The following is a 27,745-nucleotide window of genomic DNA, read 5'->3' on the forward strand; positions in this document are numbered from 1 at the left end:
CGCAGCGGCTGCGAGTCACTTCTGGGCCGGGCTGAGCCCCGCGATCGCTCCCCCCAGAGCCGCCCCCCAGCCGCTCCTGGGTCCTAGCGATCAACCCACAGTAATCCAGCCCCTGCCCCCTGGGGGCCCAACCGCCCCTGGGCTCGGGGAGCTTCTCCCAGCAGTAAGGGGTCATCCCGACTCGAAACTTCTCCTGTCAGCATTCAGTCTCGCTCGCAGCCTCCCTGCAGGACTGACCGGGCACCGGCCGCTGGCTGATCAGCCCGTCTGCGGCAAACTTCTCTCCATATTGGGCTGGCAGAGGCCTTGCTCTCACCGCCTCTCTGGTCACCGGCTACTGGCCCAAAACCTCTGGTTGTTTGAGCTGACTGGGCCAGATTTGCAGGGGGGAGCGAGGGAAGGCAAAAGGAGAGAGAGCAGAAGTGGGGGTGGCATAATTGTTTAGACAGAGGTGAAAGTAAGCCGGTCTGATCCAGTCTGGCGGACCCGGCAAGAGCCAGGACACCGCTGACTGCACCGGCAGGGGGCAGCTTCCCCAGGCCGGTGATGTGAAGGGCTCCAGGCACCGGAACCACAGCGGAGCCCTGGGCCCTTTAAATCGCCGCTGGAGCCCCGGGGGTCCCGGCTGCCGCTGCAGCTACTGCTCCTGCCCTGATTTCAAGGGCCCGAAGCTCCCAGCAGCTGCTCAGGTACCAGGGGGAGTTCAGGATTTAGCCAAAATCAAACTCAGTGGAGTTGAGGATGTCCGCTGGCTCCCCTTCTTTGGTTTGCCCTGCTGAGCGTGTCTTTCAAGACCAGGATGATGAAAGCCCAACAGTGCCATGCTGGGGCCCAGGAGACAGCGGGTGTGAGACATACCCCAGGGTACAATCTGGACTGTTGAACTGCTTAATTCTCCATCCCAGGGCATGTTTTACACTGCTTCCCAGGCTGGATAAAAATCAATGAGTTAAACAAAAATCAGTGTTTTTATTTAAATTGGATTTTTTTTTTGATAAAATGCTTTTTGAGGAAAAAACTTATTTAAAGATACTTTTAATTAAGATACATTATAGCTCAAAGATATCTCATCCTGGAATAGGGATTGTAAATTCTAATTCTATAGTATGAGACAATATATTCATGGAATGTTTAAGAAAAGTTTTGTACATGAGTTCCAATAGTTGATGGATTAGGGACCCAATTTTATGGGATTCCACAGCCTTCTGTATAGATTATTTAGGTTAATCTTTCCATTTACCCAATGGGACTCAGTGCTCAGTCTAGAAGATCCCATCAGAGATGCTTAGTTTCCCAGTTCTCAAACTGTGGCTTTGTGTCTCCAGAGGTAACATGTTTGTGAACAGCCAAAATGTTTTAAAATCAATTAATATAGAGAGGTGAGAAATAACAGACCTCACCTCTATTGTCCCCCTGCAAATTTCTGTACACAGAGTCAATCCCTTACCTGTCTTCAAAAGTGCAAAGTTTCAAAAAGTTGAATGAATAGAAGACTGTTGGAGGCGGAATAAATCTGGACAAGGAGAAGAAGTTTGGAGATAAATGTGAGAAACGATGGACATATGCTTTTCTGTTAAAATATTATATCTTTCCTGTTGAAGAAAAAAATCCAGAATACTTAACGTGGTTGTTTTAGTGAAATAAAACAATTTAAACGTCTGTCTGGTGATGTTCTCCTCCACAGGGTGGCATGAATGAAATAACCAAACAATGAAATAACCAAATGCAAATAAATGAAATGAAATAACCAAACAATCATTCATTGTCTGATTTAGCTTTAAAACTAACCTCAAAAGTTTGCAAATAAATCAGTGTTTTAAAATGTATAGTGTGTACCTTCTAAAAATGCAACCTACATCTATCTCTGAGTTGTGTAGAATATCATGGAGCAGGTCCTCAAGGAATCAATTCTGAAGCACTTAGAGGAGAGGAAAGTGATCAGGAACAGTCAGCATGGATTCACCAAGGGCAAGTCATGCCTGACTAATCTAATTGCCTTCTATGACGAGATAACTGGCTCTGTGGATGAAGGGAAAGCAGTGGACGTGGTGTTCCTTGACTTTAGCAAAGCTTTTGACACTGTCTCCCACAGTCTTCTTGTCAGCAAGTTAAAGAAGTTTCGGCTGGACAAATGCACTATAAGGTGGGTAGAAAATTGGCTAGATTGTCGGGCTCAATGGGGAGTAATCAATGGCTCCATGTCTAGTTGGCAGACAGTATCAAGCAGAGTGCCCCAAGGGTAGGTCCTGGGGCCGGTTTTCTTCAATATCTTCATTAATGATCTGGAGGATGGTGTGGATTGCACCCTCAGCAAGTTTGCAGATGACACTAAACTGGGAGGAGTGGTAGATATGCTGGAGGGTAGTGATAGGATACAGAGGGACCTAGACAAATTGGAGGATTGGGTCAAAAGAAATCTGATGAGGTTCAACAAGGACAAGTGCAGAGTCCTGCACTTAGGACGGAAGAATCCAATGCACCGCTACAGAGTAGGGACCGAATGGCTAGGCAGCAGTTCTGCAGAAAAGGACCTAGGGGTGACAGTGGATGAGAAGCTGGATATGAGTGAACAGTGTGCCCTTGTAGCCAAGGCCAATGGCATTTTGGGATGTATAAGCAGGGGGATTGGCAGCAGATCGAGGGACGTGATCGTTCCCCTCTATTCGACATTGGTGAGGCCTCATCTGGAGTACTGTGTCCAGTTTTGGGCCCCACACTACAAGAAGGATGTGGAAATATTGGAGAGAGTCCAGCGGAGGGCAACAAAAATGATTAGGTGACTGGAACACATGACTTACGAGGAGAGGCTGAGGGATCTGGGATTATTTAGTCTACAGAAGAGAAGAATGAGGGGAGATTTGACAGCTGCTTTCAACTACCTGAGAGGTGATTCCAAAGAGGATGGTTCTAGACTATTCTCAGTGATAGAAAATGACAGGACAAGGAGTAATGGTCTCAAGTTGCAGTGGGGGAGATTTAGGTTGGATATTAGGAAAAACTTTTTCACTAGAAGGGTGGTGAAACACTGGAATGCGTTACCTAGGGAGGGGGTGGAATCTCCTTCCTTAGAAGTTTTTAAGGTCAGGCTTGACAAAGCCCTTGCTGGGATGATGTAACTAGGGATCGGTCCTGCTTTGAGCAGGGGGTTGGACTAGATGACCTCCTGAGGTCCCTTCCAACCCTGATATTCTAGGATTCTATGATCTATTAAGATTATAAAAACCAAGAATGCACTTTTCTGTAGAATACCATGATTAAATCGAGTCTTCCAGACTAGTGGTTTAAATCAAATCCACCCTGCTGCATCGCTGTGTAAACAACAAACCCCTCCACGCTCTGCTCACACACAGCCACTGGCTGCACTGTACTGACTGTGACTAGCCAGACACTCATGAAGTTACTAAAGGACTCAGCAACATCAGCCACTTTTCTACTCCCAGCCTTGCACCCCCGGAATCTGCATCTTGGACTGCTCAGTCTGTTCACTCTGCTGGACAAACTCAATAATTAGTGGGTCACCCCCCCCGCCCCCCCGACAAAGGGGTCGGATTAGGTCGTAGCCTTGTTCTCTCAAGTCAAATCCCCCAAACACTTCAAGGAAAACACACAGGTCCAGACAAAACACTAAAATCAGTTTATTAACTGGAACAAGGAGGTTTTCAGGGATCACAAGGGAGAAAGATGTGAAAGGTCAGAACTAGTTAAATCTATACAGTTAAAACATGCATTTTAAATCGTAAATTTTACCAATCTAAGGAAAATGCAAAGCAAGCAGGTTTTCGCACCCCGCCCGCTATTGCAAGCGGTTCACAGTTCTTCGTACCCAGGAGGGATTTCCTTCCCGCCTTGGTGCATCCTCCCCAGTCCAAGGCCTCTGTGGCCTTTCAAGGCATATCCTTGATTTCTGTAAAGATGGGAGAGGAGAGGTGAAAATGGAGGCAATTCTCCCTTCTGCTTTTATACCATTCTCTTCTTTGAGATTCAAGCTCCAGCCAGGGGGCAGGCAACAATCAGTCTGTGGCCAAAGTGAGCATCCAGCCGTCCTTCTGGTGAATTGTAACTCTCTTGTTCACAGCTCCACAGCTGGTGAATGGCCAGCTAAGCAATTAAGGGCCACTTAGCACCTAGCTGGTCTGCAGGTACCATTGTCTCTAAAGAGTGAGTCTTCATTCTGGGCGTTTTCCAGCTTTCCAGCATGTAACAAATGTACAGCAAACTCTCAGAGCTCCATGGACAGCGCTGATAGACACATTTCAACAGGACAATAATATTCACCACTTGATAACTTTTCCTAGGATACTTCACAAGACATACTTTGGAGAAGATTTATCCTTCTGTAAACGTGGTGGCCATAAGAGTGTAGACCAGTGGTTCTCAAAAGTGTTTCACTGGCCCCCCCTTCTTTGTGTGTGTGGTCATTTACGCCCCCGCCCTCACAAGCACATATATGGCCACCCAGCTCTAAAGGCAGAGTCGCTGCTGGCAATGCGCCCGGCTCTGAAGGCCTCCAGCAGCAGCACAGAAGTAAGGGTGACCGAGTGAAAAGTGATATTCGTCAATATCACTGTTCACAGCAGACTTATCACCCCATTGCCACCCTGATTTCTGCCTTGCTGCTCCACCTGGCTTTTGAGAGCCTGAGCATTTATCCCCAACTCCCAGATAGGCCAGGTCCTTCTTCAAGAGTCCCAGCCAGAGGTCACGCCTCCCTTGACATATTCCTGTGCCTCCATTGGGAGGACATGCCCCACAGTTTGAGAATTACTAGTGTAGACAGTCACCGTTGCGATCGGAACCCAAGATGGTAACACCTGCTCCTTTCTGTCTGCGGGATCCCCAGAGAAAATGTCCGAGCAGGAGAGAGGAACAGATCTCACTGATATTAACCTTGCAAAACACATTTTGGTGATTTCAGCTATAAACATTCCCTCCATCCTTCAGCCCCTAACCCCAGTGATTTCAAGGAGAGGGAGCTGGAATTGGGCAGGTGACATGAGCGATGGGTATAATCTCTGAATTAACAGAATACAGGAACCCTTTCCATAAATTGTTAACCTCTAAAAACATATAGCTAAACAGACCAGGACAGTTACCCCTCTTCCAAGTCTTTAACATGTTTACATTTTAAACTCTAGCTTCATGAAGGTGGAAACACTTTTAAAATCTCATTCTAAAAGTTGAATCTGAGTCAATTACATACAAGTTGCTTAACCCTTTCTTACCATGTGTCAAAGAAATTTAAATCTTGTGTGGATTCTTCCATGTTTAACGAGGTCTGACGTCCGTATGAAACTTTTCCCACATTCCAAGCACTTGTGGGGTCTCTCTCCTGTGTGGTTTTTCTGATGATAACCAAGGCCTGAACTCGAAGTGAAACTTTTCCCACATTCCAAGCACTTGTGGGGTCTCTCTCCCGTGTGGCTTTTCTGATGATAACCAAGGCCTGAACTCGAAGTGAAACTTTTCCCACAGTCCAAGCACTTGTGGGGTCTCTCTCCCGTGTGGCTTTTCTGATGATAACCAAGGCCTGAACTCGAAGTGAAACTTTTCCCACAGTCCAAGCACTTGTGGGGTCTCTCTCCTGTGTGGCTTTTCTGATGATAACCAAGGCCTGAACTCGAAGTGAAACTTTTCCCACAGTCCAAGCACTTGTGGGGTCTCTCTCCTGTGTGGCTTTTCTGATGATAACCAAGGCCTGAACTTGAAGTGAAAGTTTTCCCACAGTCCAAGCACTTGTGGGGTCTCTCTCCTGTGTGGCTTTTCTGATGATAACCAAGGCCTGAACTCGAAGTGAAACTTTTCCCACAGTCCAAGCACTTGTGGGGTCTCTCTCCTGTGTGGACGGCCTGATGACGAACAAGGCCTGATTTCCCCTTGAAACTTTTCCCACAGTCCAAGCACTTGTGGGGTCTCTCTCCTGTGTGGCTTTTCTGATGATAACCAAGGCCTGAACTTGAAGTGAAAGTTTTCCCACAGTCCAAGCACTTGTGGGGTCTCTCTCCTGTGTGGCTTTTCTGATGATAACCAAGGCCTGAACTCGAAGTGAAACTTTTCCCACAGTCCAAGCACTTGTGGGGTCTCTCTCCTGTGTGGCTTTTCTGATGATAACCAAGGCCTGAACTCGAAGTAAAACTTTTCCCACAGTCCAAGCACTTGTGGGGTCTCTCTCCTGTGTGGACGGCCTGATGACGAACAAGGCCTGATTTCCCCTTGAAACTTTTCCCACACTGCAAGCACTTATGGGGTTTTTCTCGTGTGTGGATTGCCTGATGATTAACAAGCTGTGACTTCCGCTTGAAACTTTTCCCACACTGCAAGCACTTATGGGGCCTCTTTCCTCTGTGGACTGCCTGATGTTGAACAAGGGTTGACCTTAGTATGAAACTTTTCCCACAGTCCAACCACTTGTGGGGTCTCTCTCCTGTGTGGATTGCCTGATGATGAACAAGGTCTGATTTCCGCTTGAAACTTTTCCTACAGTGCAAGCACTTGTGGGGTCTCTCTCCTGTGTGGACTGCCTGATGACGAACAAGGTCTGATTTCCCCTTGAAACTTTTCCCACAGTGCAAGCACTTGTGGGGTCTCTCTCCTGTGTGGCTTTTCTGATGATAACCAAGGCCTGAACTCGAAGTGAAACTTTTCCCACAGTCCAAGCACTTGTGGGGTCTCTCTCCTGTGTGGGTTTTCTGATGATTACCAAGGCCTGAACTCGAAGTGAAACTTTTCCCACAGTCCAAGCACTTGTGGGGTCTCTCTCCTGTGTGGATTGCCTGATGATTAACAAGCTCTGACCGCCATCTGAAACTTTTCCCACAGACCAAGCACTTGTGGGGTTTTTCTCCTTTGTGAATTCTTTTATGTTTAAGAAGGTAAGATTTCTGCATGAAAATTTTCCCACAGTCCAAGCACTTATGGGGCGTCTTTCCTGTGTGGACTGCCTGATGTTGAAGAAGGGTTGACCTTAGTTTGAAACTTTTCCCACAGTCCAAGCACTTGTGGGGTCTCTCTCCTGTGTGGCTTTTCTCATGATAAGCAAGGCCTGATTTCCCCTTGAAACTTTTTCCACACTCCAAGCACTTGTGGGGTCTCTCTCCTGTGTGGCTTTTCTGATGATAACCAAGGGCTGATCTCCAAGTGAAACTTTTCCCACAGTCCAAGCACTTGTGGGGTCTCTCTGCTGTGTGGCTTTTCTGGTGATAACTAAGGGCTGATGTCGAAGTGAAACTTTTTCCGCAGTCCAAGCACTTGTGGGGTCTATCTCCACTGTGGATTCTCTGATGATTAACAAGGCTTGAGCTCACTGTGAAACTTTTCCCACACTCCAAACACTTATGGGATCTTTCTCCTTTGTGAATTGTTTTATGTTTAAGAACGTCTGATTTCCGCTTGAAACTTTTCCCACAGTCCAAGCACTTGTGGGGTCTCTCTTCTGTGTGGACTGCCTGATGTTGAACAAGGTCTGACCTGTGTATGAAACTTTTCCCACAATCCAGGCATTTATGGAGTCTCTCTCCTGTGTGGACTGCCTGATGTTTAACAAGGTGTGACCTGTGTATGAAACTTTTCCCACAATCCAAGCATTTATGGGGTCTCTCTCCTGTGTGGACTGCCTCATGAATAACAAGGTCTGACCTCCATATAAAGCTTTTCCCACAGTCCAAGCACTTGTGGGGTTTTTCTCCTTTGTGAATTCTTTTATGTTTAAGAAGGCATGATTTCTGCATGAAACTTTTCCCACAGTCCAAGCACTTATGGGGTCTCTCTCCTGTGTGGATTGCCTGATGACGAACAAGGTCTGATTTCTGCTTGAAACTTTTCCCACAGTCCAAGCACTTGTGGGGTCTCTCTTCTGTGTGGCTTTTCTCATGTGAATCTAGTGCTGACTTTGAACTGAAACATTTCCCGCATTCAACGCATTGAATGGGCTTGTCTACAGTGTGGCTTCTCCCATGGTCATTGAGATCTGTGCGCTTATTGAAGCTTTCCCCACTGTCCAAGCATTGAAATGGTTTCTCTCCCGTATGGACTGTCTGATGTGTAACAAGTTGTGATCTCACAATGAATCCTTTCCCACACTCAAGGCAGTGCCAGAGTGTCTCTTCCTTGGGATTTGTCTGCTGCTCTCTGGGATTCTTGTCTCCACCCCCACCGTTAAGAGATTCATCCACTTTCTTCCTGGGTTGGTTTATCAGAAGCCTCTCTGACCTGTGCCAATTTCCCCAGGCTTCTCCCTGATTCCAGCAATGGGAAAAATTCCCTTCAGCTCTTCCCAAAAAGGTCCCCTGTGGTTCCACTTCCCCAGGAACTGCCTCATGATGATTCCCCTCCTTCTTCTCACTCCCTCGCTCAGCACCTGCTGGGAGAGACACAATCCAGAGAGGAGTCATTGTGCTGGGGAGAAAGAGGAATAGCACTGAGGGAAAAGCCAACACAAAGACTGAGCAGTTGCATTCTGCCTCCACATCCCACCCAAACACTTACAAGAAAGGAGAGACAGAAAGGGTGGAATGGTGTGAGGAATATCTGCTGACCATAGCCCTGCTCTCGGTGAGATGAAGAAGAACTGAGGGCGTTACTCACATCATATTTTGGGATTCTCAACTTTTTCCTTCATTCCCTAGATGGTTTCTCTGTCAGTCCTCACCTTTGCTGGTGCATCTCAGAAGCCTTCTGTCCTTGAAATCCTGGAGATCGGACACCCACAGCTCTTCCCCTCGTTCCAGCCGGGCGATAAGCTCAGGTTTGGGAATGGGAAATCCTGTGCAGAAGGTGAAATGTGTCCAGATCAGGGTGCATGGACCATCGGTGGAGGATTTGTCACAAAGGACATTCCGTGAGTGGAACCTGTCCCTGTGCTCTGCTGGAGGAACTTGGAATCCAAGAGGATGGGAACAGGGTCACTGAGCCCCCTTATGCAGAGGACATTGTCTGGGGAGGTGAGTTGAATTATTACTACACCCTCACTAGGCGTTCCCAGGATCTGTGCGCTCTGGGGGCCTTGCTGACTCACACAATGGTCTCGACTTCAGCCTGCCTCTTTCTAAACCTGCAGAGCCCAGAGCCCTCCCCATGCCTGGAGCTATTCCCAAGGAGGGAGATGAACAGAGATTGTATGTGCAGCCAAGAAACAATACAGAGAAGAAAAAACAATGCGGATTTATGCCCCTTTGAAAGCTGGAGGGGTGGGGATGGTTTAGCTTGTCCATTGAGTTTTGACTCCCGTGTCCCAGTGGAGAGGGCACCGAAATGCATGTATTTCTCACATGGCAGCTGTGCATTATGGATCCCATTCGCCTCTGCTGTAACTGACCAGGGAAAAACCTCACCACATTAAGACACCACAGCTTCTAATAACTGAGGGGACGGGAATCCCTTACCCAGCGAGGTCACCGTCTCATAGTTCTCCTGCATGACGTCTCTGTAGAGGGCTCTCTGAGCGGGGTCCAGCAGAGCCCCCTGCCCCTGGGTGAAATAAATAGCCACCTCCTCGAAGGTCACCGGCATCTGAAACACCAAGAGTCCCCCACTCAGCACCTGCTGCCCCAGCCACAATCCAACTACTCATGGGAAAGGAAAAAAAAAACATGAAGCTGTGGGAGGGCCAGAGTAGCAGAATCCCACCCACACCCTGCTGAGAACAGCCAGGAGGCTTCAGGGGGCGGAGAAGGTGAGAGCTCCCTGTCCGCCCCAGCACAAGGAGCACGGCAGGATATTCTCATTTCCCACACGCCTGCCAGCCACAGACTGGGACAGGAAGCAGAGCTCTGAGCTGGGGACAGGGACAGGAATCCTGACAGCTTCCCTTCATATTTCACAGCAGCCCCAGGCAAGTGGGTTCAGGATCCAGCGCTGGGAGCCTGGAAAATGTTCCCAGCCCTGCCGAGGTGGTTATATCCTGCCTGAGAAATGGGGGAATGTCCCCTTCCCCTTTCCCTGCCACAATAGGCCTACTTAGTAAATCAGTAGGTTAATCAAACCCTCTCTCCTCCCTCCACCGCCCAGCAGCTCCCTGAAAATCCCCTACCTGAGCTGGCTCCAACACAGCCATTTCCCTTCTCTGTCCCCTGGAAGACTGGCCGATCTTTGGTGAAACGTGGTCCTGATTCCTCAGCCTGTCGGGGCGAGAGGGAGGTTACAAAAGGGGCATCTGTCCGTGTCTCACCCCAATTCCCCCCAGACTCTTCAGATCCTCCCAGTAACAGCATCTCTGAGCCAAATGCTAAAGAAAAGGGAAGAACCAAAAGGGCCACTTTGGGAGATTTCCCCCCATTGCAGTGTAAACCCCTCTGCCTTAACAATACCTGCAGACCTCTGGTGGTGTCACCTGAAGATTGAGCTGCCCTGGACTCCCCCGGCAGCCCCCAGGGACAGGCAGGAAGAGGCTTAACCCAATTGGCCCATCCGCGCACCCCCCTGCCTGAGACAGCAGTGACTCCGGTCTGACTCTGGTGTGGCTGAGATCTGAACCCTACAGGGAAATCAGACCACGGCCCTGGGCAGCCCCCAACACTCAGGGCACACAGACCCCACCACCACAGGGGTGTCTGACAATAACACACTCAGAGCCGGGTGGGGGGTTTGGGTTTTTTCCTTGTAGCTTCTGCACCCTGAGGGGTTAGTCCCCTGATCACTCCCAAAGCTGAGAAGAGCTTCTCTCCGCCCGCCTGCCCACATCCCCCCTTTCCCTCGCTGTGCCCCCCACTCACATCCTCCCCCATTCCCGACCTCGCTCCCCTCAGCCTCCCGATTCTCCTCCATTGCCCCATCTTCCCTTCCGTGCACCCCTGCCCCCATCCCAGCCTGCCCCCGGCATCCCCTGCACCGGCCTCCGGCCCCTCTTTATCCTCCTCCCCCAGCAGCCCAGATGTGACGAGGGGGGCCGCTCCAAGGGGGGGATGGGAGGGTCTCTCTTACCTTCCCCCCGAGCGGGGCCCCCCGGGGCAGGGGCCGGGCCGGGAAGGGGCCCTGGCCGGGCTGGGGGCTCTGCCCTGGGAGAGGCTCCCGGGGAGCAGCGGGCAGGGCCCGGCTGGAGGTTCCCCTCTCCCGGCTGCAGCCCGGGCTCCGGGCTCCTAGCACCAGCCGCCGGGGCGCGGGGATCTCGCCGGGAGCCAGAGTCCCCGCAGCGGCTGCGAGTCACTTCCTGGGCCGGGCTGAGCCCCGCGATCCTCCCCCCAGAGCCGCCCCCCAGCCGCTCCTGGGTCCTAGCGATCAACTCACCGAAGGATCAGCATCCCTGTGCCCGGCTCCTGTTACACTCACAGGCTCCAAGGTCACAAGGGACCATCATGAGCATCTTGCCCAGGGGTTCACACCACCAAATTTGGTGGCCTCAGAGTGTGGCCAGCAACTCTCGCTGGTGCCCGCTCTCACACTTGCCCCTATAATCTAATTAACTTTAGTAGAAACCAATCAATATGCACAGAGGTAAGAGGGGGGAACACTCCCCCTAGTGTGGGGAACTTTTCTGCCTTCTACCGAGCACCAGAGGAACTGGCAAGCAAAAGGATCTGAGTCCTTTACCCAGAGGCCTGCATGACATCGAGGACCCCTCCCCTCTCCCCCGCCAGCCTGCTTCCACTCTGGACCCGTAACCCCAAGGCTGGGCCCAGGGCTCCTGAGGTGCTCGACCCCCAATCTTGTGATCACTCAGGAAAGCTGTCCCCACTGTGGGGTGTTCTCTCCACTCTGGATGCTTCCTTGATCATTGCACAGAGTTAAGAACAAATACAATTTATTAAACAGCAAGTAATATAAAAATAAAGAGAAAAGTGGAAAAGATGAAAGGAAAACATGTCACCTCGCTCTGTGGGGGGGGACCCCAAACAACCCTCTCTGGAATGCCAGGGCACTTCACAGTCTGTCCCTCCCACGTCCCAGTCCTCCTGCCCAGGCCCTGGGTGTGCTGCAGGCATGCCCAGGGTTAGACACTAACTCTGGTGTTGGCCTCAGGCTCTAGGTGGCAGGACCCTTCTTCCTAGCATCAGCTGCTTCCTGTCAGGGTTATGATCCCCCACCCAGTCTGGCCTGCAAGGCCTCTTGGCTGAGGGCCTCTCCTTCCCCTGGGCCCTTTGCCCAGGGTCCCCTTCGCTCACTGCTCCCGGCTGCTCCAGTTTCCCTCTGCCTCCAGCCCAGCCCAGCCCTCCTCTCTCCTTAGCCCCTCCTGCTCTGCTCTAGCCCAGCCAGCTCCAGCTGACACAAAGGAGAGGACCTGGCTGCTGACTCCCTCATTGGCCTGCCTGCCCTGTCAATCAGGCTGACCTACAGCATTGCCCCTCCCCCACCCCCACCCCCATCAGTCTCAGGGTCTTCATTTCTCATTGGCCCTCCCCCTTTCTTTTGGTGTTCGGGGAAGGCCTAAGTAATGGCCAACCCATTAAGTTTCAGTAAGGGGCCAACAATCCCCTTACTCCTATAAACATGAAAATCATAGTTTCTTTATTGGCAGTTAGTAAATCCGCTGCTGTGAAAAACGGTATTTCTACGTTTGCTAAAAATTTTTTCAACCTCTCAGCTAGCGACTCGGGTTGCCAATTTGGAAATATTTTAAAAATGGACACTCAAGTCGGAATGCTGCAACCTCCCCTGCCCCGCCTCTTCCCCCCAAGGTCCCAACCCTGCCCCACCTCTTCCCTCCAAGGCCCTGCTCCGACTCCACCTCTTCCTCCAAGGGTCTACCCGCCCTCCACTTCTCTTTCCCCCTTCCCTGCCTAGGTCAGGAAGGGCTTGTCTGTGGAGCCGGGGCTGGGAGCTGCAGCTGCCCAGTGCAGGTAGGAGGCAGCCCCGGCTGAGTTGGGTCTAATGGGAGTGATGACCCAGTGCCTCCCCACCCGCAGTAACTCGACTTTGGCTGTCCGGTCAGTAGATGTGATCGGACACTGTCAGGTCCCCTTTTCCACTGGACTTCATGGTTGAAAACCGGGCACCTGGTCACCCTAACAGCACCCACTGTGCCAGAAGTGCTGGGAACGCGTCAGGGACAAGTTCTGCTTTCCGATGGTGGAGGAAGGAACCAGGGGGCAGGTGGGTTAGACTCAGTTCTGACCAGCAGGGAAGAATTCATTGGTCGAGATGAAACTACTGTAAAGTGGGTGCACAACTAAAGACTGCACTCAGAGTAGTTATTTATGGTCTGGTGTCAAACTGGGAGGGGAATGGTGCGGGGGGGGCGGAGGAGGGAGAAGCTCCAGGTGGCCTCCCTCGCTCTTTATGGGGAAGAGGGAGTGGGGGGGGGGCAGCCCAGCAGGGAACGGGGTCTAGATGGGGAGCAATTCACACAGAGCTTGTACCGCAGCCACGTTCCTGGGAGAGAGATGCTGCTGGAGTTGGCAGAGCGGGCTCTCAGTTCCCCACATTGCCCCTCCTAGGTCGGTGGAAGTGCTCCTGGTGAGGACACACCCCACCGACCCAAGGAGGACAGTGTGGACATCATCTACCGCAATCATTACTGGAGTGGTTATAAGTCAACCTAATACAGGTCAACTTAAGTTTGCAGTGTTGACGTACCCTTACAAACAAAAGGATTTCTCTAACCCAAAAGCTTTCAGCAGTCCATGCTCTTTGGAAAGCCTTCCAGCTCGGACCACTCCCCCAGCTCAATGATGCTCCTACTGTCTTTCAAGGGATCTTGCTGCCCTGAGTAGAGATGGGGCCAGAACCCCTTTCTCCACTTCTTGTACTTGGATCCTATATACTTGAAAAGTCTTTGCTGGGTCATGGGGTCAGGGAACTCCGTGGCATAAGTGAGCTACACACTGTACTACAGATGAATTGTAAGTTTCTTTGTTTACCCCTTTCTTCCTGTTGGTGGAAATCTCAGAGAATCCTTTAAGACTCAAAATCCGGGGAAGAAATTTACCCATTTTCTTCTCCAGTGGCTAAACCAGCTTTGCTTCTCGCCTCATTATTCGGCTGTATTAGTAACAAAAGTTTTAGCATCATCATAAAAGAAAGAGAACGAAAGAGAAAACAACCTTCCCATCTACAAATGATCTGGACCAAACCTAGAAAAAGCCGGGAAGCAATTTTACCAATAGATGGAAATGGGGCTCTAAGATCTGAAGATCCAACTGTGCTTTGAAGTTCATTGAGATTTCCCTGCCAACTCCAAGTGTCTGTGACACTTCCTTCTCCAGCCCTCCGGAGTCTGACTAAGATCATAGACATCAAAGCTGTGACTCCAAAGCATGGAGAGCCAGGGACAGGGTGGTACGTGACACCGTGGGAGATGGAGGGATAGAACGGAGGCAGGTTAAACTTTCCATGGCTGGGACAGAGGCTGCTGTGTGGAGAGAGGAGCGTGACAGTGAGAGGGGAAGGAGGGAATCTCTCGCACTCACCCCGTTGCCCTGAAATAGCACAGAAGCGAAAACTCCACATTTTACTGTCCCTTCTCCCACCTTTTTAGCATCTGGTTAATTCTGGCCCATAAGGGATAAAATGTAAAAGCAGTAAATGCTTGACTATCTGGGAATGAGACAACCTGGCCCCAAAGGGGGAACTCAGGGACTAGCAATCACTCTGCTAAAGGGAGGTCAGGCGTCAGAAACTGTGTTCCCGGCAGGCTACGCAGCTGCACTGCAGGCTATGGAGGGCCGTGGAGGCAGGCAGGGAGAGGAGCCCCTCCCCAGGCTTGGCCCAGGTCCATTGGAGCTGCTGGGGAGTGGAACCCCTCCCTCAGCATGGCCGAGGACCACAGGAGCCGCCGTGGCTGTGGAGAGCTGCCTCTGACCTGGCCCCAAACTCCTGTGGTGAGAGAGGGCTGGGGGAGTCCTCTCTCCACTGCAGTCTGAACCCCAAACCCCTCATCCCCAGTCCCAACCCCCACATGCCTAGCCAGAGCACTCACCCCTCCGCACCCCATCCCTCTGTCCCAGCCCTGAACCCCCTCTCACACGTCAACCTCCACATCCCCAGCCCCACCCCAGAGCCTGCACCTGAATCCAGAGCCCTCACCCCCTGCACCTCATCCCTGTCCCAGTCCTGAGCCAGTTCCCACACTCCGAATCCCTCGGCCCCACCCCCACCCCATTAATTTTGTTCTGTGCACCAATATGGAGATGATGTGTCACATACTGGTGCGTAGAACCAAATTCATTCCGCACTTGGACGTAAAAACTGAGGGAACACTGGTCAGAACGCATCAGATGCTGAGCGGGGTCCAGCAGAGCCCCCTGCCCCTGGGTGAAATACACAGCCACCTCCTCCAAGGTCACCGGCATCTGAAGCAACAAGAGTCCCCCGCTCAGCACTTGCTGCCCCTGCCACAGTCCCACTAATCATGGCAAAGAAAGAAAAGAGTGAAGGGTCAGAGTAGCAGAATCCCACAGGCACCTGCTCAGAGCGGCCAGGAGGCTCCAGGGGCTGGGAGACGGTGAGAGCGCCTTGTCCCACCAGCACAGGGAGAAGGGGAGGGTCTTCTCATTTCTCACATGCCTGCCGGCCACAGGCTGAGTCGGCAAGCAGAGCTCTGAGCTGGGGATGGGGACAGGAATCCCGACAGCTTCCCTTCATATTTCACAGCAACTATTACGAATTATTCCAGTTAGGACAGACACAGTTCGTTTCTAGGCTGAGGCAACCAAATAAAGACAGACTGCAGAGTGTCTCAGAGTTTGTAGGTTTATTACGTTCGAGCGTGGTACCGTTTTCTTAAGCAGAGCGGGACCCCGATTACAGGTTACACAAAGATTATATACTGTTGGCAAAACATCCTGCCTGTGTGCCTCGGGGCTGGGGGTGGGGTGGGGGAGGCCTAACCCAATAAACAGGCCTTCTCCTTATCTATCACCAGTCCCCTGTAGCCACCTTCCCGCTGCAAAAACGCTGAATTAGCAGCTATTTCAGGCATGTCGGCTGGTTCCTGTCTCCTTTGTTTCTCTTCTCTTGAAACTGTCCAGACTGTCCACCCTGAAGGATCCTCCTCCCTTGGTACGTGGTGTGCTCGCTTCTAGTTAATGGCCGACAGGAAACCCAAAATGGAGTCACATATGCTAACAGGGTTAATTTCCCCTAACAATTATGAACAGGAGGCTGCCAGGCAACTTTCCAACACCACAATCTAAAGGCCACTGTCCTCCGATCCCACTGAGGAGTACCAAAAGAAACTACATCAACTGCTCAAGAAACTCCCTGCAACAGCACGGGAACAAATCCCTGCAACAGCACGGGAACAAATCTACACAGACAGACCCCTAGAGCCCCGACCAGGGGTATTCTATCTGCTACCCAAGATCCATAAACCTGGAAACCCGGGACACCCCATCATCTCAGGCATCGGCACTCTTACAGCAGGATTATCTGGCGATGTGGACTCTCTCCTCACACCCTATGCTACCAGCACTCCCAGCTGTCTTCGAGACACCACCGACTTCCTGAGGAAGTGAGGAGGGCTTTAAACTAGGTTCACCGGGAGAAGGAGACCAAAGCCCTGAGGTAAGTGAGCAAGCAGGATACCGGGAGGAAGCACAGGCAGGAACGTCTGTGCGGGGAGCGCTCCTACCTCAAACTGAGAATGAGGGGCCATCAGCAGGTTATCTCAAGTGCCTATATACAAATGCACAAAGCCTTAGAAACAAGCAGGGAGAACTGGAGGTCCTGGTGAAGGCAAGGAATTATGACGTGATTGGAATAACAGAGACTCGGTGGGAAAACTCAATGACTGGAGTACTGTCATGGATGGTTATAAACTGTTCAGGAAGGACAGGCAGGGCAGAAAAGGTGGGGGAGTAGCACTGTATGTAAGGGAGCAGTATGACTGCTCAGAGCTCCGGTACGAAACTGCAGAAAAACCTGAGTGTCTCTGGATTAAGTTTAGAAGTGTGAGCAACAAGAGTGATGTCGTGGTGGGTGTCTGCTACAGACCACCGGACCCGGGGGATGAGGTGGATGAGGCTTTCTTCCGGCAGCTTGCAGAAGCTACTAGATCGCACGCCCTGGTTCTCATGGGCGACTTTAATCCTCCTGATATCTGCTGGGAGAGCACTACAGCGGTGCATAGACAATCCAGGAAGTTTTTGGAAAATGTAGGAGACAATTTCCTGGTGCAAGTGCTGGCGGAGCCAACTAGGGGGAGAGCTTTTCTTGACCTGCTGCTCACAATTCACCGGGAAGAATTAGTAGGGGAAGCAAAAGTGGATGGGAATCTGGGAGGCAGTGACCATGAGTTGGTCGAGTTCAGGATCCTGACACAGGGAAGAAAGGTAAGCAGCAGAATACGGACCCAGGACTTCAGGAAAGCAGACTTTGACTCCCTCAGGGAACTGATGGGTAGAATCCCCTGGGGGAATAACATGAGGGGGAAAGGAGTCCAGGAGAGCTGGCTGTATTTCAAAGAGTCCCTCTTGAGGTTACAGGGACAAACCATCCCGATGTGTCGAAAGAATAGTAAATATGGCAGGCGACCAGCTTGGCTTAACGGTGAAATCCTTGCGGATCTTAAACATAAAAAAGAAGCTTACAAGATGAGGAAGATTGGACAAATGACCACGGAAGAGTATAAAAATGTTGCTCGGGCACGTAGGAATGAAATCAGGAGGGCCAAATCGCACCTGGAGCTGCAGCTAACAAGAGATGTTAAGGGTAACAAGAAGGGTTTCTTCAGGTATGTTGGCAACAAGAAGAAAGCCAAGGAAAGTGTGGGCCCCTTACTGAATGAGGGAGGCAACGTAGTGACAGAGGATGTGGAAAAAGCTAATGGACTCAATGCTTTTTTTGCCTCTGTCTTTACGAACAAGGTCAGCTCCCAGACTGCTGCGCTGGGCAACACAGCATGGGGAGTAGGTGGCCAGCCCTCTGTGGAGAAAGAAGTGGTTAGGGACTATTTAGAAAAGCTGGACGTGCACAAGTCCATGGGGCCGGATGCGTTGCATCTGAGAGTGCTAAAGGAGTTGGCGGCTGTGATTGCAGAGGCATTGGCCATTAGTTTGAAAATTCATGGCGATCGGGGGAAGTCCCGGACGACTGGAAAAAGGCTAATGTAGTGCCCATCTTTAAAAAAGGGAAGGAGGAGGATCCTGGGAACTACAGGCCAGTCAGCCTTACCTTAGTTCCCGGAAAAATCATGGAGCAGGTCCTCAAGGAATCAATCCTGAAGCACTTGCATGAGAGGAAAGTGATCAGGAACAGTCAGCATGGATTCACCAAGGGAAGGTCATGCCTGACTAATCTAATCGCCTTCTATGATGACATTACTGGTTCTGTGGATGAAGAGAAAGCAGTGGATGTATTGTTTCTTGACTTTAGCAAAGCTTTTGACACAGTCTCCCACAGTATTCTTGTCAGCAAGTTAAAGAAGTATGGGCTGGATGAATGCACTATAAGGTGGGTAGAAAGTTGGCTAGATTGTCAGGCTCAACGGGTAGTGATCAATGGCTCCATGTCTAGTTGGCAGCCGGTATCAAGTGGAGTGCCCCAAGGGTCGGTCCTGGGGCCGATTTTGTTCAATATCTTCATAAATGATCTGGAGGATGGTGTGGATTGCACTCTCAGCAAATTTGTGGATGATACTAAACTAGGAGGAGTGGTAGATATGGTGGCAGGTAGGGACAGGATACAGAGGGACTTAGACAAATTGGAGGATTGGGCCAAAAGAAATCTCATGAGGTTCAACAAGGATAAGTGCAGGGTCCTGCACTTAGGATGCAAGAATCCAATGCACCGCTACAGACTAGGGACCGAATGGCTAGGCAGCAGTTCTGCGGAAAAGGACCTAGGGGTGACAGTGGATGAAAAGCTGGATAGGAGTCAACAGTGTGCCCTTGTTGCCAAGAAGGCCAATGGCATTTTGGGATGTATAAGTAGGGGCATAGCCAGCAGATCGAGGGACGTGATCGTTCCCCTCTATTCGACATTGGTGAGGCCTCATCTGAAGTACTGTGTCCAGTTTTGGGCCCCACACTATAAGAAGGATGTAGAAAAACTGGAGAGAGTCCAGCGAAGGGCTACAAAAATGATTAGGGGTCTGGAACACATGACTTATGAGGAAAGGCTGAGGGAACTAGGATTGTTTAGTCTGCAGAAGAGAAGAATGAGGGGGGATTTGATAGCTGCTTTCAGCTACCTGAGAGGTGGTTCCAAAGAGGATGGATCTAGACTATTCTCAGTGGTAGCGGATGACAGGACAAGGAGTAATGGTCTCAAGTTGCAGTGGGGGAGGTTTAGGTTGGATATTAGGAAAAACTTTTTTACTAGGAGGGTGGTGAAACACTGGAATGCGTTACCTAGGGAGGTGGTAGAATCTCCTTCCTTAGAAGTTTTTAAGGCCAGGCTTGACAAAGCCCTGGCTGGGATGATTTAATTGGGGATTGGTCCTGCTTTGAGCAGGGGGTTGGATTAGATGACCTCCTGAGGTCCCTTCCAACCCTGATATTCTTTGATTCTATGATTCTATGAAACTACAACGTATTGGTGATCTTCCTGAAAACACCATCCTGGCCACCATGGATGTAGAAGCTCTTTACACCAATATTCCACACAAGGATGGGCTACAAGCTGTCAGGAACATTATCCCTGATGAGGCCACGGCACACCTGGTGGCTGAGATTTGTGACTTTGTGCTCATCCACAACCATTTCAGATCTGGGGACTATTTATACCTTCAAGTCAGCAGCACTGCATGGCCCCACAGCATACCAACATCTTTATGGCTGACTTAGAACAACGCTTCCTCAGCTCTCGTCCCAGAGCGCCCCCTCCTCTATTTGCGCTACATTGATGACATCTTCATCATATGGACCCATGGGAAGGAGGCCCTTGAAGAATTCCACCTGGATTTCAACAATTTCCACCCCAGCATCGACCTCAGCCTGGACCAGTCCACACAAGAGATCCTGGACACTACAGTGCAAATAAGTGATGGTCACATAAATACCACCCTATACTGGAAACCTACTGACCTCTATACTTACCTACATGCCTCCAGCTTCCATCCAGGACACATCACACGATCCATTGTCTACAGCCATGCCCCAAGATACAACCACTTTTGCTCCAATCCCTCAGGCAGAGACAAACACCTACAAGATCTTTATCAAGCATTCTTAAAACTACAATACTCACAGACTGACAAAGCAAGATGGAGACCCAGAAGTCACCTTCTACAGGACAGGCCCAACAAGGGAAATAACAGAACACCACTGGCCATCATGTACAGCCCCCAGCTAAAACCTCTCCACCGCATCATCAACGATGTACAACCTATCCTGGAAAACGATTCCTCATTCTCACAGACAGTAGGAGGCAGGCCAGTCCTCGCTTACAGACAGCTCCCAATCTGAACCAAATACTCACCAGCAACTACACACCATACCACAGAAATGCTAACCCAGGAACCAATCCCTGCAACAAATCCCATTGCCAAATCTGTCCCCGTATCTACTCTAGCGACACCATCATAGGACCCAACCATAACAGCCACGCCATTGATAAAGAACCAGAAAACAACCCTATAATCATGTAAAGCTAGGCTTCTGTCTTTTTTCTATGCTTATCTGTCCTTTCCCTATGTTTATGGGTAGAAAGAATTTGAACTATGTGTAACCTGTACTCCCCGTTTGGGGAAGGAATTCCTTATACAGATGGGCCTCCATGTTCATACCTCAAGACTCAGACCAACAGGGGTTGACCGGTTTGAACTGGAAGAGATATCACAAAGTATGTTGAACCAAGCTATCAAAGCTCTACCTTGTTCTTTGTTCTGGGCTTCGCCATATTCCTCTGTGTAGGAATTGGTGAGCCCTTCAGCTGTTGTACTTGCTAGCATTAAAGTGCCTCTTTTTATCTAAGAGTCCTGACTCTGTGTTTGTTTGGCTAATACAGAAGTCCAGGGAAGGCTACCCTCCCAACCCTAGACGGGAGGGAAACCCTTTTTCCCTAACAAAATTGGGGGCTCGTCCGGGATTGCCGCTTCTCCGGACCGGTGGACGGTTGGGACTCTGAATCCTTCTTGCTGGCACCTGGGTTGCTTTAACCCTGAAGGCTTCCCGTCTCGCTTCCACCCACTGCTTCGGCTAAATAAGGCATCCCTAAAGGCACTAGGGTCCAAACCTATTGGTGAACACCGGCCGGTGGGAACTTGGTGAGTTCTGAATTTTTCCTTTGTGATTGTCTAGACAACAGTCAGGGGTTCTGTCTTTTGGAAAAGACGGAAGGAGGGTCCAGTAGAATTGTCGATCCTTCTACGCCCCTGGGCTATATGTTAAAACATTATGATAGGGATATCAAGGCCTTACAATCGGATAGCAACAAAGCTGTGTATAAGTTTATATTTTTGTGTCAAGGTCCCTGGGTGGGAATGACGCAAGACGACCCAGAGCCAGGAAATCGCTGGCCGGGGGAAGGAACATTTGAGTTACATACTGTTGTTCAACTACGGAAAGCACTGTATGATTTGAAACCGCAGCAACTAAAGTATTCAGATGTATGGATAAGAGAGGCCGAACGGCGCAAAAGCACCAGTGGAACTACTAGTTTACGAATTGAGGAAGAAAAACTTAAAGCATGCGGCCTCCACCCTATAATCCAGGATCCGGTGATGCTGACCGGAAGCCAAAAACGCCAAAGTCTATTTATCCCCAACTCCCATTGAAAGAAGCAGGGGATCCTATACCACTGGAAGAATGTACCTGGATATGGGGTGGGATACCACCGCCCGGCCCCGACGCACCCACGTCCCCGGAGAGTGACCGGGCGCACTACAGAGAGAGGAGCGGCCCCGCTCTCCCGCTAGCTACTGATGCACCCACATCCGACACAGAGCAGGGGGATGCTCAGGAGGCTGGCACCTCTACAAGGGAGGTGGCAAATCTTGATCCGCGACACCTCAGTGATGCGACGCCTGCTAAAACCCGCTCTCAAGAGACACCTCAGGCAAAAGTTATTGGTGCTGTGATGGCTAGTGCAGTCCAAATGCCTATGCGACAACTACCAAGTGGTGTGGGGGGAACACAAATGGTGTATGTCCCTTTTACCAGCACGGATCTAATGAATTGGTCAGCTACTTTCCCCCCATTTCGAAAGTGTCCGGAAGAATTTATTAAAAAGTTGAAGGGTATTTTCACAATGTATAATTGTAACTATGATGATGTGGAGATGGTTTTGAATCAAGTACTAAGTGAGGGTGAGAAGGCAACGGTGTATAAGAAAGCCAGAGAGATGGTACAAGGCAAGGAGACATATCCGCAAGGGAAACCTGAAATGGATTGGGATGTTCCGGAAAACATTTGTGTGTGGGATAATATGAGAAAGCGAATTTTAGAAGCATTAGAGGAGAAGTCTAAGCCTGTTTATGATTGGGGAAAGGTGGATGCATGTGTTCAGAAGCACGATGAACACCCAGGGGAATTTTTCCACTGCCTGAGTAAGGTTTCAAAAAACCATGGCGGTTTAGATCCAGCCTCCCCTGTAGCAAAAACACAAGTGATCAGCCAGTATGTAAAAAACTTATTACCATTCGCTCGGAAGTATGTGTGTAGTCAACCAGCTTATGAAAACAAAACGCTGGAGGAGGTGGTGGGTTTAGCAGCCCATGCTTGGAGGAATAGAAAGGAATTGGACACTAGGAGGTCCGAAAAGCTTCTTGATCTGCAGTTGCAAGGGTTCCAAGACAGCTCTCGGGGACGAGACGCCAGCCGTAGGAGGGGAGGCTTTCGAGGAAGAGGCGGAAGGGGAGGCAGCTCTACCCAGGGATGGGAACCATAAGGTCAGAACTTCCAGCCACAGCCCGGGAGGGCAGGGCCAGATGAGTGCCGGCGGTGCTGGCAAAAGGGACACTGGGCTGCCCAGTGTCCGAATTACCCCCCTGAGTCAGCTGACCCTCTTATGCAAGCCTACCAAAGGGTTCAGGAAAAGGGGCAAGAAGAAGGAGGTACTGATTGAAAGCTAGCTGCCCACAATGCCTCGCTCCCCCCGCCGGAAACCCCCTCCACTTCTTGGACAGTGCAGCTGGATGCAAACCATCTGGAACTTCCCGTTGTGGTGGGAGGAAAAACTTATTCAATGTTAGTTGACACCGGAGCAGATAGAAGTACTCTACAGGACCCCAACCTCCCTACTACTTCTGCAACTGTAAAGGCTATAGGCATTGGTGGCTCAGACGGAGAAATTGTTTTTCGCTCCGGGGGTCCATGCAGCTGCAAAGGCCGTCATTGCACAGTGTGGGTTGTGTCAACGATATAATCATCAGGGAGCAATCAAACCACAAGTTATGGGACATAGCAAACTACCTGAGTACCCATTTGCTGTGGTCCAGATGGACTTCATGGATTTACCACCAGTGACAGGACGAAAACACTTGCTTGTCCTGGTTGACCTTTTTTCAGGGTGGGTTGAGGCGTTCCCCACATCCGTTTTGCTACGGATACTGAAAAGCAGATGCAGTATCCGTAGCAAAGTGTCTCCTCAAGGATATTATTCCCCGCTTTGGAGTAATGACTCGTTTGGAAAGTGACCACCTAAAAAGTGAAACCCTTTTTCCCTAACACCATCAGGGGCACATTCACGTGCACATCTACCAATGTGATCTATGCCATCATGGGCCAGCAATGCTCCTCTGCCACGTACATTGGCCAAACCGGACAGTCTCTATGTAAAAGAATAAATGGACACAAATACGACATCAGGAACGGTAACGTACAAAAGCCAGTAGGAGAACATTTCACTCTCCCTGGACATTCAATAACAGATTTAAAAGTAGCCATCCTTCAACCAAAAAACTTCAAACACAGACTTCAGAGAGAAACTCCAGAGCGACAATTCATTTGCAAACTTAACACCATCAATTTGGGCCTGAATAGGGACTGGGAGTGGCTGGCTCACTACAAAACCAATTTCCCTCTCTTGGTATTGACCCCTCCTCATCAGTCATTGGGAGTGGACCACGTCCATCCTGTGTGGATTCTCCCATTTTTAATGAGGTATGATCTCTGTCTGAAACTTTTCCCACAGTCTAAGCACTTGTGGGGTCTCTCTCCTGTGTGGATTATCTGATGATAAACAAGCTCTGAACTTCTTCTGAAAGTTTTCCCACAGTCCAAGCACTTATGGGGTCTCTCTCCTGTGTGGATTGCCTGATGTTTAACAAGGTGTGACCTCTGCATGAAACTTTTCCCACAGTCAGAGCACTTGTGGGGTGTCTCTCCTGTGTGGCTTTTCTTATGTGATGTTCATGCTGCCTTTAACTGAAACGTTTCCCACACTCGAGGCACTGAATGGGCTTCTCTCCAGTGTGGCTTCTCCCATGGTTATTAAGATCTGAGAGTTTATTGAAGTTTTTCCCACAGTCCAAGCATTGAAGGGGTTTCTCTCCAGTATGGATTGTCTGATGTGTCACAAGCCGTGATCTCACAATGAATCCTTTCCCACACTCAAGGCAGTGCCAGGGTGTCTCTTCCTTGGGATTTGTCTGCTGCGCTCTGGGATCTTCATCTCCTCCTCCACTGTTAAGAGATTCATCCACTTTGTTCCTGGGGAGGTTTCCCAGAAGCCTCTCTGACCTGTGCCAATTTCCCCAGGCTTCTCCCTCTTCCGTGCAGTCATAAAAATTCCCTTCAGCTCCTCCCACCAAGGGCCCCTGTGGTTGCACTTCTCCAGGGACTTCCTGATGACGATTCCCCTCCTCATTCTCAGTCCCTCACTCAGCACCTGCTGGGAGAGACTCAACTGAGACAGGAGTCATTGTGCAAGGGAGAGAGAGGAATAGCACCGAGGGAAACCCAACAGAAAGACTGAGCAATTGGATTCTGCCTCCACATCCCACCCAAACACTGACAAGGAAGGAAAGCTGGGAAACAAACTCCTGCAGCTAAGAGGCTGGGTGGAATGCCGTGAGCGATAACTGCTGACTACAGCCCTGTCCTGGCTGAGATGAGGAAGAATTGAGGGCGTTATTCACACCTTATTTGGGGATTCTCAAACTTTTCCTTCATTCCCCAGATGGTCTCTGTGTCAGTCCTCACCTGTGCGGGTGCATCCCTTCCTTCCTCACAGGCCTGGAGATCGGGCACCCACGGCTCATCCCCTTGCTCCAGCTGGGTGATCAGCTCAGGTTTGGAAATGGGAACTCCTGTGCAGAGGGTGGAATCAGACCAGATCAGGGTGCATGGAGCATTGGTGGAGGATCTGTCACAAAGGACATTCCGTGAGTGGAACCTGTCCCTGTGCTCTGCTGGAGGAACGAGAAATCCAAGAGGATGGGAACAGGATCACTGAGCCCCCTTGCGCAGGGGGACTTTATTAGGGAGGTGATTTGAATTATTACTACACCCTTACTAGGCGTTCCAGGATCTGTGTACTCTGAGGGCTTTGCTGACTCACACAAAGCTCTGGACTTAAACCCCTCCTCTTTATAAACCTGCAGACCCCAGAGCCCTCTCCATAGCTGGAGCTATTCCCAGGGAGGGGGGTCCGTTGGGTTTTGACTACCATGTCCTCCTGGAGGGGGCACGGAGATGCAAGTGTCTCTCATGGCAGCTGTGCATTATGGAACCCATTCGCCCCTGATCTCACTGACCAGGGAAGAAACTGACCAAATTCAGATACACAGGCCCCACGGCTTCCAATAACGGAGGGGACAAGAATCCCTTACCCAGCGAGGTCACCGTCTTGTAGTTCTCCTGCATGACGTCCCTGTAGAGGGCTCTCTGAGCGGGGTCCAGCAGAGCCTCCTGCCCCTGGGTGAAATACACAGCCACCTCCTCCAAGGTCACCGGCATCTGAAACAACAAGAGTCCCCCACTCAGCACCTGCTGCCCCAGCCACAATCCCACTAATCATGGCAAAGAAAGAAAAACGTGAAGCTGTGGGTGGGCCAGAGTAGCACAATCCCACAGGCACCCTGCTCAGAGCAGCCAGGAGGTTCCAGGGACTGGGAGACGGTGAGAGCTCCATGTCCCCACAGCACACGGAGAAGGGGAGGGTCTCCTCATTTCCCACACGCTTGCCAGCCACGGGCTGAGACGGGAAGCAGAGCTCTGAGCCGGGGACAGGGACAGGAATCCTGACAGCTTCCCTTCGTATTTCACAGCAGCCTCTGGCCAGTAAGGTCAGACTCCAGCATTGGGAGTTTGGACAATGTTCCCAGCCCTGTGTAAGGGGGTTATATCCTGTTTGAGAATTGGGGGAATGTCCCCTCCACCGCTCTCCTTCCAGCAATGGGCCTACTCAGAAAATCAGCAGGTTTCTCACACCCTGTTTCCTCCCTGCCTCTCCCTCACCCGCCCAGCAGCTCCCTGAAAATCCCCTACCTGAGCTGGCTCCATCACAGCCATTTCCCTTCTCTGTCTCCTGGAAGACTGGCCGATCTTTAGTGAAACGTGGACCTGATTCCTCAGCCTGTCGGGGCGAGAGGGAGGTTACAGAAGGGGCTTCTGTCCATGTCACACCCCGATTCCCCCCAGACTCTTCAGAGCCTCCCAGTAACAGCATCTCTGAGCCAAATGTTAAAAAAAGGGAAGAACCCAAAGGGCCACTTTGGGGGATTGGCCCCCATTGCAGTGTAAGCCCCTCTCCCTTACCAATAGCTGGAGCCCTCTGGTGACAACACCTGATGAATGAGCTGCCCTGGACTCCCGCGGCAGCCCCCAGGGACAGGCAGGCAGAGACTGATCCCATTGGCCCATCCGCACATCCCCCTGCCTGAGCCAGCAGTGACTCCGGTCTCACTCTGGTGTGGCTGAGATCTGAATCCTGCAGGGAAATTAGACGAGAACCTCGGGCAGACCCCAACACTCATGAGACACTGACCCCACCAGCACGGGGGTGTCTGACAATGACACACTCTGAGCAGGGTGTGTGTGTGTGGGGGGGGGGGCGGGTGGACACCCGGTTTTTGCTTTGTAGCTTCTGCACCCTGAGGGGTTAGTCCCCTGATCGCTCCCAAAGCTGGTTTGACCAGTTCCAGGAGAAGAGCTTCTCTCCGCCCCTCCCACCTCGTGTCCCATGGGGCGGAGAAGCTGCCTGGGCATCTCCCCCCGCCCGCCTCCCCACATCCCCCCTTTCCCTCGCTGTGCCCCCCACTCACATCTTCCCCCATTCCCGACCTCGCTCCCCTCAGCCCCGCAGTCCCCCGATCCTCCTCCATTGCCCCATCTTCCCTTCCGTGCACCCCTGCCCCCATCCCAGCCTGCCCCCGGCATCCCCTGCACCCGCCTCCGGCCCCTCTTTATCCTCCTCCCCCTGCAGCCCAGATGTGACGGGGGGGGGCCGCTGCAGGGGGGGATGGGAGGGTCTCTCTTACCTTGCCCCCGAGCGGGGCCCCCCGGGGCAGGGGCCGGGCCGGGAAGGGGCCCTGGCCGGGCTGGGGGCTCTGCCCTGGGAGAGGCTCCCGGGGAGCAGCGGGCAGGGCCCGGCTGGAGGTTCCCCTCTCCCGGCTGCAGCCCGGGCTCCGGGCTCCCAGCACCAGCCGCCGGGGCTCGGGGATCTCGCCGGGATCCAGAGTCCCCGCAGCGGCTGCGAGTCACTTCTGGGCCGGGCCTGAGCCCCGCGATCGCTCCCCCCAGAGCCGCCCCCCAGCCGCTCCTGGGTCCTAGCGATCAACCCACAATAATCCAGCCCCCTGCCCCCTGGGGGCCCAACCGCCCCTGGGCTCGGGGAGCTTCTCCCAGCAGTAAGGGGTCATCCCGCCTCCAAACTTCTCCTGTCAGCATTCAGTCTCGCTCGCAGCCTCCCTGCAGGACTGACCGGGCACCGGCCGCTGGCTGATCAGCCCGTCTGCGGCAAACTTCTCTCCATATTGGGCTGGCAGAGGCCTTGC

General features: G+C 51.4%; 1 protein-coding gene across 2 annotated transcripts; it reads right to left on the reverse strand.

Moving 5' to 3' along the window:
* Positions 1-13: 13 nt before the first annotated feature.
* Positions 14-26,957, reverse strand: LOC140897876 (uncharacterized). Of its 2 annotated transcripts, XM_073311070.1 has the most exons (5): positions 26,508-26,957; positions 26,238-26,325; positions 9,378-9,504; positions 8,645-8,758; positions 3,612-8,356 (listed from the first exon to the last, which is right to left on the reverse strand). In XM_073311070.1, the coding sequence occupies exons 1-5, from the start codon at positions 26,723-26,725 to the stop codon at positions 5,229-5,231; spliced, it is 3,675 nt and encodes a 1,224-aa protein (XP_073167171.1). In that variant the 5' UTR covers positions 26,726-26,957; the 3' UTR covers positions 3,612-5,228. The 2 variants fall into 2 exon arrangements, with proteins under 2 accessions (XP_078704675.1, XP_073167171.1); XM_078848549.1 differs by lacking the exons at positions 8,645-8,758; positions 9,378-9,504; positions 26,238-26,325; positions 26,508-26,957 and adding an exon at positions 14-1,513 and having other exon boundaries at positions 5,223-8,550.
* Between the last annotated feature and the right edge of the window lie 788 nt (positions 26,958-27,745).

The sequence above is a fragment of the Lepidochelys kempii genome, chromosome 14, assembly GCF_965140285.1.
Source record: "Lepidochelys kempii isolate rLepKem1 chromosome 14, rLepKem1.hap1, whole genome shotgun sequence".
Classification (NCBI taxonomy): domain Eukaryota; kingdom Metazoa; phylum Chordata; order Testudines; family Cheloniidae; genus Lepidochelys; species Lepidochelys kempii.